The 16,854-nt window shown below is 34.9% G+C and overlaps 1 protein-coding gene across 1 annotated transcript in view; it reads right to left on the bottom strand.

Moving 5' to 3' along the window:
* Nucleotides 1–15,606: 15,606 nt before the first annotated feature.
* LOC138131196 (T-box transcription factor TBX20-like) overlaps nt 15,607–16,854 on the bottom strand; it is a 37,518-nt gene continuing 36,270 nt past the window's right edge. The window contains exon 5 of the mRNA XM_069048061.1: nt 15,607–16,744. Coding sequence (XP_068904162.1) covers nt 16,186–16,744 — 559 coding nt within the window. The 3' untranslated portion in view covers nt 15,607–16,185. The remainder of the gene's footprint in view (nt 16,745–16,854) is intronic.

Below are 16,854 nucleotides of genomic sequence, written 5' to 3'. Positions count from 1 at the left end.
TCCGCCCGATGCATTATAGATACGGCCAGAAATACGGGCGCAATTTCGGCAGAGTGCGATAAGACGCTAATGGTTTCAACTTTGCACTCTATCGCCGCCTCTCGGTGGGCGTCGGCGTCTGTCGACGTCCCGGCTCTTGATGGAATTGCCCATAGCTAGCCCGCCGTCACGCCGATATTTCTAGACCCAAGGGAAATCTATCACCCTTTCGTATTATCCATAACTTATATAATATTAATCTACCGTGAAATGAAATGTATTCGCTCCTCTCCCTAATTCTCGACAATCAATAAGGCCTGGATACTAATTGAGCGCCTATCGCTCTAATGTTGCCATTACCCTAATTTCATTACTTAGCTGTAATTGATGCTTCCATATCAACTTTTTGTGACAAATTTCCAGTTCAACAAATTACTCACAAATCATCATACGAAACTAAGAAAATAGAATAATACGATGTAATCTATGTTCATGCATAAATTACGTGAAGTTAGAAAAATGAAGCCACCTTCAGAAACTTTTTATGTTCATAGTTACAACTTCTTTCATTAAAAATTGAAAATTTAATTACCAAAGAATAAAATCCAAGATTCTCATATTTTAAGGAAAATATTTCTCTTGATGTGTTTTTACTTTAATACCTGAAACATAAGTTTCCTTCGAATAAAATTGACACCTATTTCATCATATTAGCTTAATGCACTTCATCTGCTCTTTCGAATCTAGGTCATCATCTCTAAACTTGCAACCCCATAAAAATATTTACATCAAAACTGTATGATCCCCGGAAAGAAACTTTCTTCGACACACACTAAGCTAACATAAAGGTAGTTTTCCCAAAAATGAAAACTACAAATGACCTGATAAACGGAAAACATTGTTAATACCTCTAGGGTAGTGTCGTTCTTGATATTGATATTTTGAAAACACAACTTATAATACATATTTTATAACACAACAGATTTAAAAAATTGGGTAACTAATAAGTTCTTCATTTGGGTTTGAAAGTGATTTCATTTGGTAGCATTTTTTATTTTTTATTCTCAATTAGTTACAATGCCATTATGACTACGGAAAAATGATACAGTAAACTATGTTACCACGCATGCACACATGCACACATGCACAAACGTAGTTTAACAGATTATGTTTTCTGTGTGGAAGATAAACCTCGTTCTCAACGGTCGATTGAATATGATAATGACGCTCTGGCTGTTCTCGTTGAAGAAGAACCAAGTTTAACAATGGATGACATTGCAGAATGCTAAAATTCATCTCATGGTACTTTTCGTCCTTACCTATAACAAAGAGATGAGCTCGTAAAATGGGTACTACACCAGCTAATCGACAGCAGCATGTGACACTACATGTTCTTACACAATTTGAAACCTCTTCTTCATCGACCAGTTATGGGGGACAAAATAAACAACGAGTGGATTGCAAAGAGCAAACGAGGAACAGTAAAATGGTGACTCAAAACAAATTATTCTCTCAGTTTGGCAGGATGTGTTAAGTGTTATTTACCAATCAAACGATAGGTACTTTTAATAGCTTACGTGTCTTCATGAAGAATTGGCGAATTGTATTCTTGATCGACAGCACCACTATAGCGTAAAACCATACATGTATTTATTGCAAATCTTACTTTAATAAACTAGGAGAATATGAAGGGAGGGAAATTTGCCATGTACACTTTACTCTATCGATATTACTCCTGGCGATTGTGATGTGTCGGAGTTTACACAATTTTTAAGGGAGAAATTATTCATTGTTATCAACAAAATATTACAAACAATTTCTAAATACCCCTTTCATAGGAAGATCTTGGTTTTGAATGAAAATATTATGTGATGAGTGTTTGGACATACTCAAATGAATATATCTTACGTAGCTTCCTTTACTCTCTAAAGGACTAGGATCTTCCACGGTCTTGATTTAGAAGTGACTTTCACTTCAGATCTCCAAAGTCTTCTCGACAACACGAAAGTTGAACTAGAGCCAAAACAAATGTCAGGCATTTATGAAAATAATTGTAAAGACTGTGAATAAAAATATATGGAGCAAACAAAGAGATCCATTTTGATTAGATTTAAAGAACACATGAGACATGTTAAATTTGATAAAAGGAGAATGAACAGGCAACAGAAAATTTTTAAACATTCAATCACAAATTTTACATATCGCTTTAGACTTGAAACTATTCAATCACTGTTTTAGATTTTTCTTAGGGGATTTTTCTTTAGAATAAGCGTCATAATGTATGTCTTTAATAATTCTGTCACCGGTTATTTGCCAAAATTTTCGGCTCACAATTATTGTAGGTATAGTACATACCACCACCGCTGCTTCCTCTTCATGTTAAACTCCCATAAAAGAGGTGACACGCTAAAACGTGTGCATATCTTTGGATCACTGCAAATACGTGTGACTACATGCAACTGTACAATGGCTGCAGCAGAGATTTTATCTCGGCTATTATTAGTAAGCTTAAGTGCTGCATGCTATTACAGTGAGCTGGAATAGTAGGAATCGATCAAATCTGGATGACAGCTATACGTGATAGTAGCCGAGACATGTCCAAGGCAATTATTATACATTTGTAGGTGTGTCTAGATAATAGGACTGTCAATGGAAATGATTTTTCATGATAACGAAACAGTAAAAGTCATGTTTCTACTGTTATAAACAAGATAAAAATGTACAAGAATGTAGGTGCGACCTGACAAAAAGCTTACTAAAATTAAATTTAATTACATTTCGGTAGTAGGTCGATTAATTATATGTTATTACAAGTAATAAAAACCGAAGAAACTTCACGCTACTTACGAACACAGGAAATTCCCATTTCTTTTAATGTCGTTATATTTTTTAAAGTAATAACAGGCGGACATGACACTTTTTGAAGCAACAAGCCAAAACGACAGAGGTTTTTTTTATGTGGATATAAAGCAGGTGAAAGAAAACAGATGTTTTAATGAGTGAGGATATTTCATCTTCTGACATGCAAATGTTTCAGAAATACTAAATTACATTAAAGGTTTTTTCATAATAGAAACACTTAATTTCCGGAATTAATTCGTGTTCCCTTTTAACCTTAAATGGAATTATGAATGCTTGTATTTTTTCATTAATGTATAAAAGAGATTTTATGATGTTAATCATTCATCATTAAAAGGTGACTTGATCAAATTTTTGTTGACGGTTGGTTTTAAGACATTATAAAAGATACATTTTTAGTACATTCTTAGATCGTTTGACGTTTAGTATACGTTTAGAACACGGATGCTGTTGTCAACAAATAATTTACTGTCCATTCTTCACAATTCCAGTACGTTTTATGTTTGATGTAGCTATTCTTCATATAAGAACATTTTGTCATAAATGGTAATGTACTTTCAAAAACAAATGATTTTCTTATAAATGTTGACTAACTCTGAAACTAAATTGTGATGTTATTTCTATCGATTGGTATTTTAAAACTAATTCTAGCGTGATTGAGTTGGAATTTAATTCCACTAAGTAGGTAGTTTAAAATAAATGTTAACCAAAAAATTGATAACAAGTAAATTGCAACACTTAGGGTTGATAAATGAAAATGGAAAGAAGAAGTTGTGGAGATAGGGTTGACTAAAGTAAAAATGGATTAGGGGATAAACGCGTGCGTAAAGCCGTGCCTGGAGTTAGTAAAGCATCACTCATGTAGGGTCCGGGCTACAATTTAAATAATTTATAGTTATAACCGTAACTAGCGTTGGTTGGTAGGTAGCAGTAAATTCGAGATACACTAAAAGCTTGACAGAAGGCAGGTGTCACCAATAAACGTACAAATAAAAATCCATCTAGGTATATGCATTATTTCAAAACAACTTAATTGCAATTCTCGAAAATAATTCTCTGGAACTATAAATCTAGTGTGGCTTGAAAGAAACAAGTTTCTCTTTGTGTCAAAACTTAATAAATCATTTTTTAATTTATCGTGTGATTTACAGTCGTTCTTGGATGGTGTTTTGAAATTGAATACTTTTAATATCAACAACAATACAATTTTTGTTATGTCTAACTAAATGGCAATTTATTTTTGTTTTGGAAACACCTCTTTGCCCATTATAACCTCTTAATTGTACTTCTGTGGTGGGTATCCAAGTAGAACTACCTCTACTTTAAGCGATAACCAATTTTTGATTTACTTAATCACCACAAAAATTTGAAGTCTGTTCATTTCTTTTTATTCACACATTTTTTGATTTATTTAAAAGAAATATATTTTAGATACCATATTATTTTATTCACAACTGATAAAATAGAATGGTTGTGACCACATCTGAGAAAATTGCTTATGTTTAAAATATTATGAGTTTACCTTATGGAACATCTTTCAGGTACATAATTATTTTCGTAGGATTATTTAAAGAAACTATATTCTGACGCAATTACTTTTAAAATCCACTTACTATGGCAGAAAGAATGAACGGAAAAACGATAAAAATGAGACATAATAAGATATGGAAAAGGAATGAGAAGGGGAAGAAATAATAAAAAGCTGGAAGGAAGGAAAAACTGGAAGATAGGTTTAGGTTTAGGTATGTAAGAAAAAGGGCATTAGAGGTGGAGGAGAATGGGAGATAGCACGATCAAAGATCTGGCTCTGAAAAAGAAAGGGAGTAAAGAAAAAGAACCGAAAAAATAATATTTTTGTAAGTAGAATAATTTAAATGATCAAAAAGTTCAAGTAGAAAAATTCTAGACCGAAATTCTAATTTTTCTCACTTCATGTCTTCTATAGCCATCCCAACAGTTAGAGTCACTTACATTCTTACAACTAACCAAGTACCAACTGATTGCAACCCTTGTGCGACATGGAACTACGAGCTACGATTTTTATGAGTTCAAAATTGGAATAGCTGATCCAGAGTGTTAAAAACTACACACTATTACACAGTTTCCTTAACTGTTATACAAAAGTGTAAGCTTTAATGTAGGCTTGTGAAAACGTTTATGTAGAAAATCGATTCGTTATTTTTGATGAGGTACTATTATTACTATGTTATTATGATTTTTTTTTTTTTAGTTTAAAACTGTTAACTGTTGTAGTATTTTAACACATTTGCCTAGAAGGTTTCGATTCAGGACACTAAATATGGTAATGCCGTTGGTCCGATCAGCGAGTTTCTCCTAAATGATTTAAGGTAAGTTATGCTGAACAGTTACCACTTGGTCTTGCTTGCTGCGGTAAAGCTCTGGAAGACGGCGGTGGTCTGCCATAAAGCCGTAAACTTACACATAGCGGAAACATGTCGGCTGCTCTCAAGCCAATTAGCCGTGCTCCAAGAACCAATAAATCGCGCCTCGTTTCCGAAATAGGGTGAACAGAAGACCACATATGAAGAGATTTCCCAAGAGTTCCGGGCGCTTGTATGCTGTACTCCGGGGAATTGTCTACACATGGATACCTAACGTTTAGGGAATTCTGACGGTTTACCGCTCTTATTCAATTGTCGTCGATATTTTTTCATGGGAAAGTGACAATTTAGTTCGAAACTGAATTCAGGGCCTGATTGTTAAATAAAACCTTTGAGTCACCCCATGAGATAAAAATGTATCAGATAATGTTATGCCATGGACGCTTGAATACATGAAGGATGCAGAATAAACTTAACTCAATTTACACACGAACTCGTTAACTACTAGATTATTTTATTTAAGTGGATAATGAAAAATAACATTATGATTACAGATGTTATTTATAATTTGCTGAAAATGTTAGAGGTGTTGGATTTTCTCATGGGCCATGAGTCATATCTGCGCAACGACGAATTTCGGTCTCAAGTAAGCGCTACAAACCGACCAGAAAACATCGTCATTCGTTATGTTAGTTTCGTCTCGTAGACGTCTCCAAGAGTAGATAGTGTTCCTCTGAAATCTGTCGCGACGCTAAAGTAGTCGACGTTTTCAGTTTTCATTTACAGATTTTTCACTGGTTTATCGCTCCGCCTTCGCGCAGATATTTCCAAGGTCACAGTCCATGAGAGAATCCAACACCTCTATCTACCTTAATTTTAATAACAAATGATTATTAGAAAATATCAAGAAAAACAACAAGAAGAATCTATTATGGACACCAATATGTATTACGTTTGGAAAAATTAAATTTAAAACAATCGTAAATAAATATTTTTGGAAAGAAACTGACAAACGCTTATTTAAATACATAGAATAGGAAATATCGTTAATAATAGTTATACAATTTTTTGGTTAATTTTTTTTTGTGCGACTTATCGACTTTTTGATTGTTTTTTAATTATTTTTGTACGTAAACAATAAAGTCGTCACACAGGAACACAAAAGGGCTCTTCGTAATCCGACCCATCAATTACGATATTCCCCTGAACGCGGCTGCTGCCGCATCAATTGAGATAACAGAGAAGCAGGAAATTCGGCTGACATGAGAATAAATTCAATTTGCAAATATTGCGTGTCCCAGAGGCAACGTATCTTTTTCATATATCCATTTCCATCGCAACACGTGTCCTTATGCAGTCAGCATTTCACAAGGTTCGCGGTTATTACAATAAAAAGCCGAAAGCGGCGCGCCACCCGTCACGTTGAAAATACTTTCCTAATGTTCTACGGGGTGATGCCATAAATAATTTCGATGTGCGAAAGCGACTACCAAACTCGAAACTCGGGGTAAAAATTGCATCCAAATTATCCATGAAACGGAAAATATAGTAGATTACAACATTTTTATTTAACGACTTGAATTTATTGTTCGGGTTTTTATCTCGAAGAGGTCCCAGAATTTATTCAAACGCAAATCGTAACTTTCGGCGCTCGCGGAGAATATGATGGTGCGGGGGCATAATTTATTTATGCAGAAATGCGCGCCACAATAGCGCACAATAAGACCATTGCCATTAACATTACATTAGGCAAGTGTATAAAAATGTGTTTGAACGTGTTAAGTATAGCTCGGTGTACAGGAAATGAGCCTCGTTTCCGCCTCCAACTGAGCACAGGTAATTGTCACGATATAGAATATGTTGTCACTTTGTTATGGTGTGCGCTTTGGTACTCGATATTAATTTATTACACTCACCCCTCGACCGTGTCGTTAAAACATCGCATTAAGACGTTGCCGGAGTAATCGCGCTAGACGCTCATAGGTGGCACCGAATACGTTTTGACATCGATTTCGAATTATTTATTTCAAGGACCACACACCACGTATCTATGCCATTCTGGTTTTCTGAAAAGGGACGTACATCGAGACACGAAAAGAGTCAGAAAGAGACGAGAGAAGATATATTCGGGTGTATGTTGATGTATTTCGTGACAGATGAACTGTGAATCCTATTTCACTAAATCATTTTCTCATAAGCTTCTAACACGTTTTGGGTGACACATCGTTAGCTGACACCGAATCCGCTTAATATGATATGTTGGTTGGATTCCTTTTCCCAAGAATTTCTCGTTCATCTTAAGAATTCTACGCTGGTATGCGAGAAATGACGAAGTTCTCGCGTCGTTTACGAACCTGCCTGAATGTAATTAGGTGCCGCAGAAGTTTGGTAATTATAATTTATGCTTAAAAAATACCCGATAATAATAATTTCCAACGAACATTATCACCATATTTACAAAAAATATGCCACTTATCAATTACGGCTTGCGAATGCGTCATATGCATCATAAATGTACATTTAAATAATAATGTAAAATACAAATTACAATTTTTGTAGATATAATTATGTAATATATGTAGGTACTAGGATTATTTCCTTCATGTGTCTAGCAACCAATTACGTGACAAATATTGACCAATCAAAACGAGAAAACAAAAAATAACCCAATGAAATTTCTCTAAAATGCACACTGTGCAATAATCGGATAAAAAATGTCGGTACCTGATTTTTTTTTTTAAATAAATTATTTTTAATAAAAAGGATTAGAAATAATGCGTTTGTTTTCATTCTACCCCTGGTGCAAAATTTTAATATCGGCAAATTTTTTGCTAATGAACTCAAACATCTATAAATTATTCGGTCAGAAGACCAATTATTATCAAATAAAAGCCCTCGACTTCGTCTCGTGCTCTTATTTGATAATAATTGGTCTTCTGACCTCATTTATGGATGTTTTCGTTCATTAGCAAATAATTTTCCAATAAAAAATTTTGCACTTGGGATATAATAATGTGATAATTAATATTTTTGATTAAAATAAATTTTCTAATCGTAAAAGTATTTAGTTTTTTAAATTTCAAAGTCAAATACATATTCACAAACTTTCCTTTGTTACTTATCACCCTTTTTACATAGCCGTACTAAAAGAGACGTCATTTAAAGTTTTGAAGTGGAGGTGGCTGGGGGCGGAGTAATGTAATTTAAACTAAATTGCATCCCCCAATGAGCTACAGCAGCAGCAGAGATAAGCCTATCCGAACTTTTCGAGCGGACACCCAGTATAGTAATATGTAATACATAATACATCCATAGATAATTCTAGTAAACTAATACAAATATCTCCCTAGTTCTTTTAATTTATTGAGTATTCAAGTTGATGTAATTTATTAATCTAGTTAGTTAATGTAGTTAACTGTGTTTTCATAATTCCCACACTTGACGTAACGATTTTAATAATGGATTGATTGTCAGAATTTTTAGAAATTTTAGGCACTGAAACTGTTTATATTTTTTTAATTAAATGTACAAATGTAAATAATAAAGGTTTAACAATTCATGGAACAAATGTTAGAATAAAATTTGAAAATGTCATTTAGATTTTTAAACGTAATTGTTGTAGAATTGAATACAGGCCGTAGTCGTCTGTTATCAAAACCAATTTATCACTGTCATAAATTATCATTTCTTTGTCAATTCTGCATTTTGCAGGAGGAAAGAAAATACTAATGAAGCCTAGAATGCGGGTATAATTACTAGCATAATCATTCAGCATACCACATGAAGTTCGCAACTGTTAATTATAGTGGTAGGAGGCGGTTCGTCCTGCCGTAATATCCTCCAGGTTCCATTAGTTGCATACGGAAGTTACAATAAATTTTTTACTGATGTGTAAATTATTGCAATAACTGCCTGAATTATACCATCACCACAAGCCACTCGATAAAATGTTCGCTATTCAAGACTTAATTAAAATTTTTGATGAGGCCCCCGTATTTATAAGTTGTACAACGCATCGATGCAAATAACCGACATCGACTCACTGTGGTTATGATGAATTGGTTAATTAGTTCGCTTCCAATATCGCTGGAAGATCACAAATACTCAGACATTCTGAGACCCCGACTTTTTCCAGCAGGTGTGGCAAATTGGAAGCGATTCCACAAGGAAGCGTCTTGAATGTTACGGCCGCTTCGTTATTGCAATAAGTCCAAAGTGGGGCAATAAATAACAGCAATTAACACTGACCAAGTCGGGCCCTGCAACAATGAGAACCAGTGAAGCTCTCAACCGGAGTTACTGGCTGCTTATGTCTTCAAATTCAATTTTACGGTTATTGGCGCTATGTCGCCATGAGCGCGGCTAGCTTTAACATATCGACTGCCTGCTAATTTAAATCTCAATTTAAACTGAGGCGGAACGGCTATTACAATAAATCAGTGCAACACCCTCGACGTGGCCTTCCCTTCAGCCACCATCCACATTTGGATCGCCGTCTCTCTCCTTCGCTCTAGTTTCCGCCGACGTAGATGACAACGAGGCCAAAAATCTATCCCGTCCCCATGTTCTGCCACCGTCCGATTCGAATTGATGATTCGGACAAGTTGCGCCGCTCTTTTTCCTTTATTTATGCATTATAAGTTTGTTATTTGGGGGAGTTTTTGCTGTTTTGCGACAGACTGCGGTCAAGTTGCTGGGAACTTTATTCCAAATCAGCAATCCCAGTTTATGATGAATGTGTTCCTGTCCCTCCCGAATTGCTCGAAAAAATATGCGGTGCTAGTGTTATATTTAGTTCTTTACGATTTCGTTTCTTCTCGCTCGATTGAAACACTTTAAAACTATTTTCTGCAATCAGCTGGGGCGTGACGAATGAAAAGGAAGTCGCTGCTATTAGCCGAACGGATGTAACAGACAAGCTATTGAGGTAGGTCACTTAATCAGATGAATAAACAATAGTGCAATTACACTCCATCCAATTTTTGCAATTTGTTGGTAGTGAACGGTACCGCTGTAAAAATCCATCCGACACTTATCTGATGCACCTCAGTTTGAAATTAATTTCTTATTATTACCCCGTGCTGCAGTGATTGGTCTTGACACTTGCCGGATCCCTGCAAGGCGTCCTGAAGATTATATACCTTAAGAACAGCATAAATTTTCCGCTGCTGCTGCATTACTACCTACATAGTCAAAATGACTTGGCAGGCAAGGACTTAGCACGCTGAATGTTTTTGTATACCAATCGAATAAAATGCTGGTAAATAAACTCATTAAATGTTTCACCTGCACCAGCGTGTTAGCTGTGGACAATTCTTTATTGTAATGAAGTCGAGCTCGGCAAGACCGAAGGGTTTCAAAGCAGAGTGCTGAAATATAGCGGATCGGTTGTCAAGTCCGGCCCTGGCTGATATTATTTATGAGATCGGTGAGCGGTGTTGAGCCGTGCTTAGCTAATTCGTAATGAACACCGGCGGCGGCGCAACTCGGAATCAATTAGTGAAGCAGTTTAACAGATAATTCACCGACCCAACAGCCGCTGGACCTTATACAATGCTGATGCCGACATCCATCTTGAACGACTGACATTTGCTGTAATTTGTTATAATCATACCCTAACCTCGTGCAGGTTCGTGGTGGAAAATGGCAAAAATTTACTTAAGAAATTGAGGAAATTTAAACTAAAGTGTAAAGTGGTTCTCAAATATTTTTATGAAAAGCAGTATGTACTCTGCAAATGTATATGTAGTAATATTTAGATACTTATTTAAAACTGCGCTGATATCTGAAAAACATGTATCGAGTGTTCAGTTGAAAAGTTCATCAAGTAGCCTTTGAATTTTTCACAACATTGTGAAGTAGGCATGTCTTAGAAGACCAACGATAGAAGTTAGGTTAGGATCATGTTAAGAAGTGACATTTTTGAGAAAAATTTTGTTTTATGTCACGAGTGTCAAGTGATCAGTTTAACCTCAAATTTTGTGTTTATGTCAGTATCATTGCTTTTCATCCTGCGTCGCGTATTTCATAATAAACAGTTTTTTTCAAAACTAAAACGGTTTTCTAAACTGAGCAAACAGTGTTTATGATAGAAAGTTTCTTCCGCAACAGTCGTAAGGTCAACGATGAGTGGTCCCGTTCAGTGCAACATTGTTTGCAAGAATTTCAGCTTCAGTTTCCATCAGTTGTCGTTGATTATAAACAATTTCTAAAGTGTTGAAATTGCACTGTAAAATTGTTTCGGCCGACTGGAAGCATGACAAGAAAGAAGGTAGTGGGAAGGTTAACAAAACGTACGGACCTACTCAAGAAGTTGTTGACGCAGTTGAGGAAATTATGGAGAATGAATCAAAAACTTCCACCCGCCATTTATCTCAACAAGTGAATCTTCCTGTGGAAACATGCCGCGCAATATTAAAAAAGGATTTACATTTATACCTTACCGCATGACTTCTGTTCCGGAACTGTCAGCTGAAGATGCGGCACAAAGACTTGAGTTTAGTGAATAACTTTTAAACACGCTGCATAATGATGATGCTACCCTAAACAAAACTTTTTTTACTGATGAAGCTTGGTTTAATAACACAGGCTATGTGAATTCACAAAATATACGAGCCTCTTTACACCCGGAGAAACTTTGTGTGTACGTACTGAGTGACGTCCTAAAATTTCAAATCTGTAACGTGAAAGACATCAGAATTGAACTCATTCGAACTTTTCACCTGGACACTCGGTACTGTTTATAATGATTTCATGAACTAAAATAATATTTTCATAAATAAGACTAAAAATAACCCAAAATCTTCAGAACACGAAGCCTAAAAAATTAGGTAAATTAACTCTTCTGTTTCAATATTTTGATTTGTTAGAATATTTTCATTCCAGAATAGACAAAATATTGTATAAAATTTCGGTTTTAAAATTTGGTTAGGTAATCTAGTATTTTTCAATTTTGAGACACCCGAGGAACTCTTTTCTATGTAGAATTTAGTGTGGAATCATGTGCAGAACTCATCAATAAATATTATTTTTTGTAATACATTTTGATTCAATAAAATATTACAATTATTAATGTCACAATAATATATTTAATATTTATTTAATACAATGTGAAAATAAACTACGTATTTATAAATGCATTAAAATCACATTTATTACTTAATAATTATGGTTTTTATCCATTAGGTATACATACACCAACCTGAATTGTCAAAGTGCTATTAGGTTGGCACTAGTGACAAAGTTATTAGCCGCGTCAATGGATATTTTGATATTCTATTTGTGGAAGCATTTAACTATTGTTAAATAGTTATTAATTATTAATTAACCACCTCAAATTTTGACAAAAATGAAAAACGAAAGGAACAATTAATTATTCAGAATCAGATAATCGACGCAAATGACGATTTCGTTTTTCATTTTTGCAGTATGTAGGTACATAATTTTTGTAAACAGAAATTGCACACAATCCACTTTCATATCTAAATATTAATAACTTCTTTAATTGGTACCTACTGTAAAATACTTCTATGAACAAAACCATTGTCTCAAAAGTCAAAACCAAAAAAGCTTTATATGTACACATATTATTGAAATTCAGCAAGAAGAGGAGCCGGTACACTAGCGTCATCTAACAATACAAAAAAGAATTAAAGAAGAATCCGGCATAGGCTTCACACCTCGATTCAAAAATTATACCTTTTAAAATATTGGACGTAACAAAAATTATTTCTTTATATTCGTGGATTCGCTTTAATCACAATAAAACCTTTGAACGATTCCCAAGGAATCCTGGGTTTCCGTGGAACACAGTTCCGGTGGTGTTTTCCAATCTTATTAGGTATCTATAATACTGCTTACAGTTCCATTATTTTTAATAAATAATATATAAACAAATATAAAAAGTACTTCACAGTAAGTAGCTTTTAATGCTTTTTTAATGGATACATATTATTTTAAATTTTAATTACTGATAAACAGTATTAATTTACGAATAAGGACTGTAAGTGGTAAATCAAAGCTACACAGACAACATGTAAAAATTGCTTGTAAATTAAGGATATACTATTTTCTTGCGGTTTCATTACAAATTTAGGTATAAGTTCATTTTGACTTTTTAATCCGTATACATATTGAGTTAGATTCCATAAGTACGTGGAGCACTTATATGTATGTACTTTGATTCCAGATTATTTTTCATCGACAAACTTCAAATTAATATTTCTCAAAAATATAATAAGAAAATGATGCTCCTCCTTTGGCTGAATTTCGATATTTTGATATCAGCAAACCAAAACCACAAATTATGAAATCGCCCAATATGTACATTTTTAAAACCAAAAAAAAAAGTCAACAAAAACAAACACAGTGAATGTTTGAACGACTGCCATTTTTAATTGGGCGTATGCTAATCGTTTTTGAACTTATTTTGAAGTTTCGAACTGTGCTACCCTCATTCAATCGTGGATGCTTTCTTTCAATTCAGGTCAGCTCAGCTGGTTAATTGAAAAAAACTTTGGTTTTGATATAACTCCGTAAGGAATCTAATGGAATGAGATAGGGCGACCGCGTAGCCCACACAATAACTATTTATCAATCATACACTGATTTAGGGTTTTTAGTTTCAAAAATGTGGATATCTCAGGGAATCTTGAGTGTAACGGTCATTCATAGACATGGGCGTAAGTCAGAATTTGATGCAATTCTGCAAAAACTGGAAGCTAAAACGAAAAGGGGCGAAAAAATGAAAATAATTGAAAAACGTTTCTTTTAAAAAATAAAATTGACCCGTCCGAGCTATTTTCGAGAAGCTCAACAAAAAAAGAAATATTTCCATTGTTTTACAAACTTTTGACGCCCACAGTATGTCAACAGTCATTGTTATCTTTATCAGAAAGTGTGTTTAGTTCGTTTTTTTAGGTAGTTATAGTAAGAGTAAGTAGACATTAAATGTTTAATGGTTTGCAGTATCAACGCGTTGCTTAACATGACACTAGTTGAAATTATTGTCGAAAATCTGAAATGTGGCAACCCCACAGTATAGAAAACATCTAATTAAAATTAATGTGGCCTGTAAATTAGAAGCCTCAAATTTATGGCACAAAATTAGCGACACACCTCTTAAAATTATTCAGTAGGTTTATTGCTTTAACGATCAATTCAATGAAACACCTTATTAGTATCACTTTAATTGGGACTTTCAAAATTTAATTATATATTGTGTGTTTATCAGAACCATGTCCAATTATTAAAGGTTGCAACAAACAATAATTCGATGTTCCAATATAATTAACCTGATTTAAAAAAATAAGAGTGAAAACGCCAGAAAGGAACTATGACAAACCAGAAGATTTATAGAGGGAATAAAACGAAAACCACACCACAAAACCGCATTGTATATTTCACAATTCATTTACGACTTACAATACCAAACCCCGAAAGCTACAAATATTTACACCCTGGCTAATAGCCGAACCCTTCACGCTTCCTTCGTTTGAAAACTTGAGAAGAATTCAGAAAAGCGCTTTTGTGAAATTGGCGTTGTAAATTCAGCTTGACAGGCCGTCAAGATGAACAGTGTGACTAATTTTAACGTGAGGCTGTCAATATTACGCATGGGTCCAGATTAAACTGATGACTTGTAGGTAGACACCAAGACCATTTTGGTTTACTGCTATTTTATATTCATTCATTCCGTACATAAATTATAAGCCGAAGCATTAACTCGAAAGCCTTTTATGTCCCATGACTCGGAATGATTTATTTATTTAATTTTTAATAAAGTTATAAACGTAAGAGCTTTCTTCAATTTGACACAAATTACTGGATAGCATCAGATTACGTATCAGACCAAACGTACCTTTTTTGATCTATATTGAATGAGGACGCTCCAAATTAAATTACCCAACGGAAAGCTCGAGCTTTGATTGCTACCACAATCGCGTGGTCACAATCGAACGCAACACCATAAAAAACGCATTTCTTCTTAATTCTCTTATCTAATGTCGAAATGAATAATGACCGAGTCAACTAATTTTCACAGTTTTTTCCCGAAAGCAACAATCTTGTCCAATCTTGTCTGCCTACAGATCTCTGGCTTTTTTGTAATTTTTTTTTTTGTTTCATTCAAGTATTAATCCCACAAGTTTTTAGGTGATTACAGCTACTGACATCTAGCGCGATAAAAAACTCAATTCGTTATAAATATTCATAAGAAAGGTTGGTTCTACTCCTCAACATATTAAGTATTTTTGGAGGGGGAGTTTGTATACTTTTTTCTTTCAGCGTTACTTATCAAAAACTGTTTATATTAATAAATTAACGTAAGAGAATCTAGTAGTCAACTATTGAAAGATGGCTGACGGGGGCTTAATGTGCTGCATATGAATTATTTTTTCTGGAGAAAGGTAAATGGATAAAAAATTGATTGATGTTCAATAATCATTTATTTAATTTACAATCCACTTATTATATGTACACAACAACAAATTCCTTTTAACGTAGTGTAATACAATGGAAAACTAAGTAAATAATTGACAGTGAAGGATATTTTTATAAAATATACATTTTACAGTACATAAAACTATTCATATACAAATAGCCTTTTGGTTCCATAACAACTGTTCAAAAAAAATTAAAGCCGAAAGTCGATATAAGCTTTGATATGGAATGATGTTCGGAACAAAAACTGATAAAACTTGTTTGCTATGAACCAACATTGAAAGGAACATTTCTGTTCTCGTTATTTGGAGAACTTAAAGTACTACACCGATAATAATTATATACAATAATACTGCTATCTTGTTGTACAAAATATAATTACACGTACACTTTACAAGTAATCAAAAAAAATCTCTATTACCCTACCAAGACTCCCTAGATCTTTACACAAATAAATAATTTCAACCACAGTTTTTATTTACAAGGATGTAATCTCACAATTAGCGTCTTTCGGAAAGACTCTTTGGTATTATGTTTTGGCGCGAACCAAACGCAAACTCCTTCATCAGTGTCCGGACCTCGAAGTCGGACTCAAAGACGACGTCTGTCGCGGCAAAGGAGACGCGTACGGGCTGAAACGGTGCATCGACGAGGGGAACACGGCTTTGGGTAACCTTAGATCGGAAGTACTGACGGAGGTGGGACTGGGTGATCCCGAGGAACTAGGGGTGGAAGAGGGCGGTGGCGTCATCTGTGGTCTGTGAGGTGGCGGAGGTCCTAATAGACCGGGAGGCAAGCCGCCGTGCATTGGAGATTGCCACGATGAACCACCTTGACTCCACAGTTGGCTCGTCAGGCCCAAAGGAACCGAGGGTCGTTGACCCAAATAAATTTGTTGACTGGGTGAACTATTGAGAAGGAACGCGTGCAATTCACTGGGGTTGTAAGGGGCGCCGCCTGACGCTCGACCCCACATCTGGATGTGAGCTCGGGCCTTTTCCATCATCGCAGCTGAGAAGAGCGAACCGGCATTGTTGTTCTCGGCGTCGAGAGAATCGCCCGAATACAGTCGCAGTGACGAACGCAGGAAGTGCTGGTCCATGAAGAGGCCGTCCATCGGCTCCCTGAAAAGAAAAACAAACATTTTATGTCACCGGAGTAGTTTTTCTAATGCCGCTACATATTTCATATTTTTAATTTAAAATTAATGATTAATATCTTCACAATAAGAAGT

The sequence above is a fragment of the Tenebrio molitor genome, chromosome 5 (genome assembly GCF_963966145.1).
Source record: "Tenebrio molitor chromosome 5, icTenMoli1.1, whole genome shotgun sequence".
NCBI lineage: Eukaryota > Metazoa > Arthropoda > Insecta > Coleoptera > Tenebrionidae > Tenebrio > Tenebrio molitor.
The sequence above is the reverse complement of the archived record's forward strand: the minus strand, read 5'-3'. Positions and strand labels throughout refer to the sequence as shown.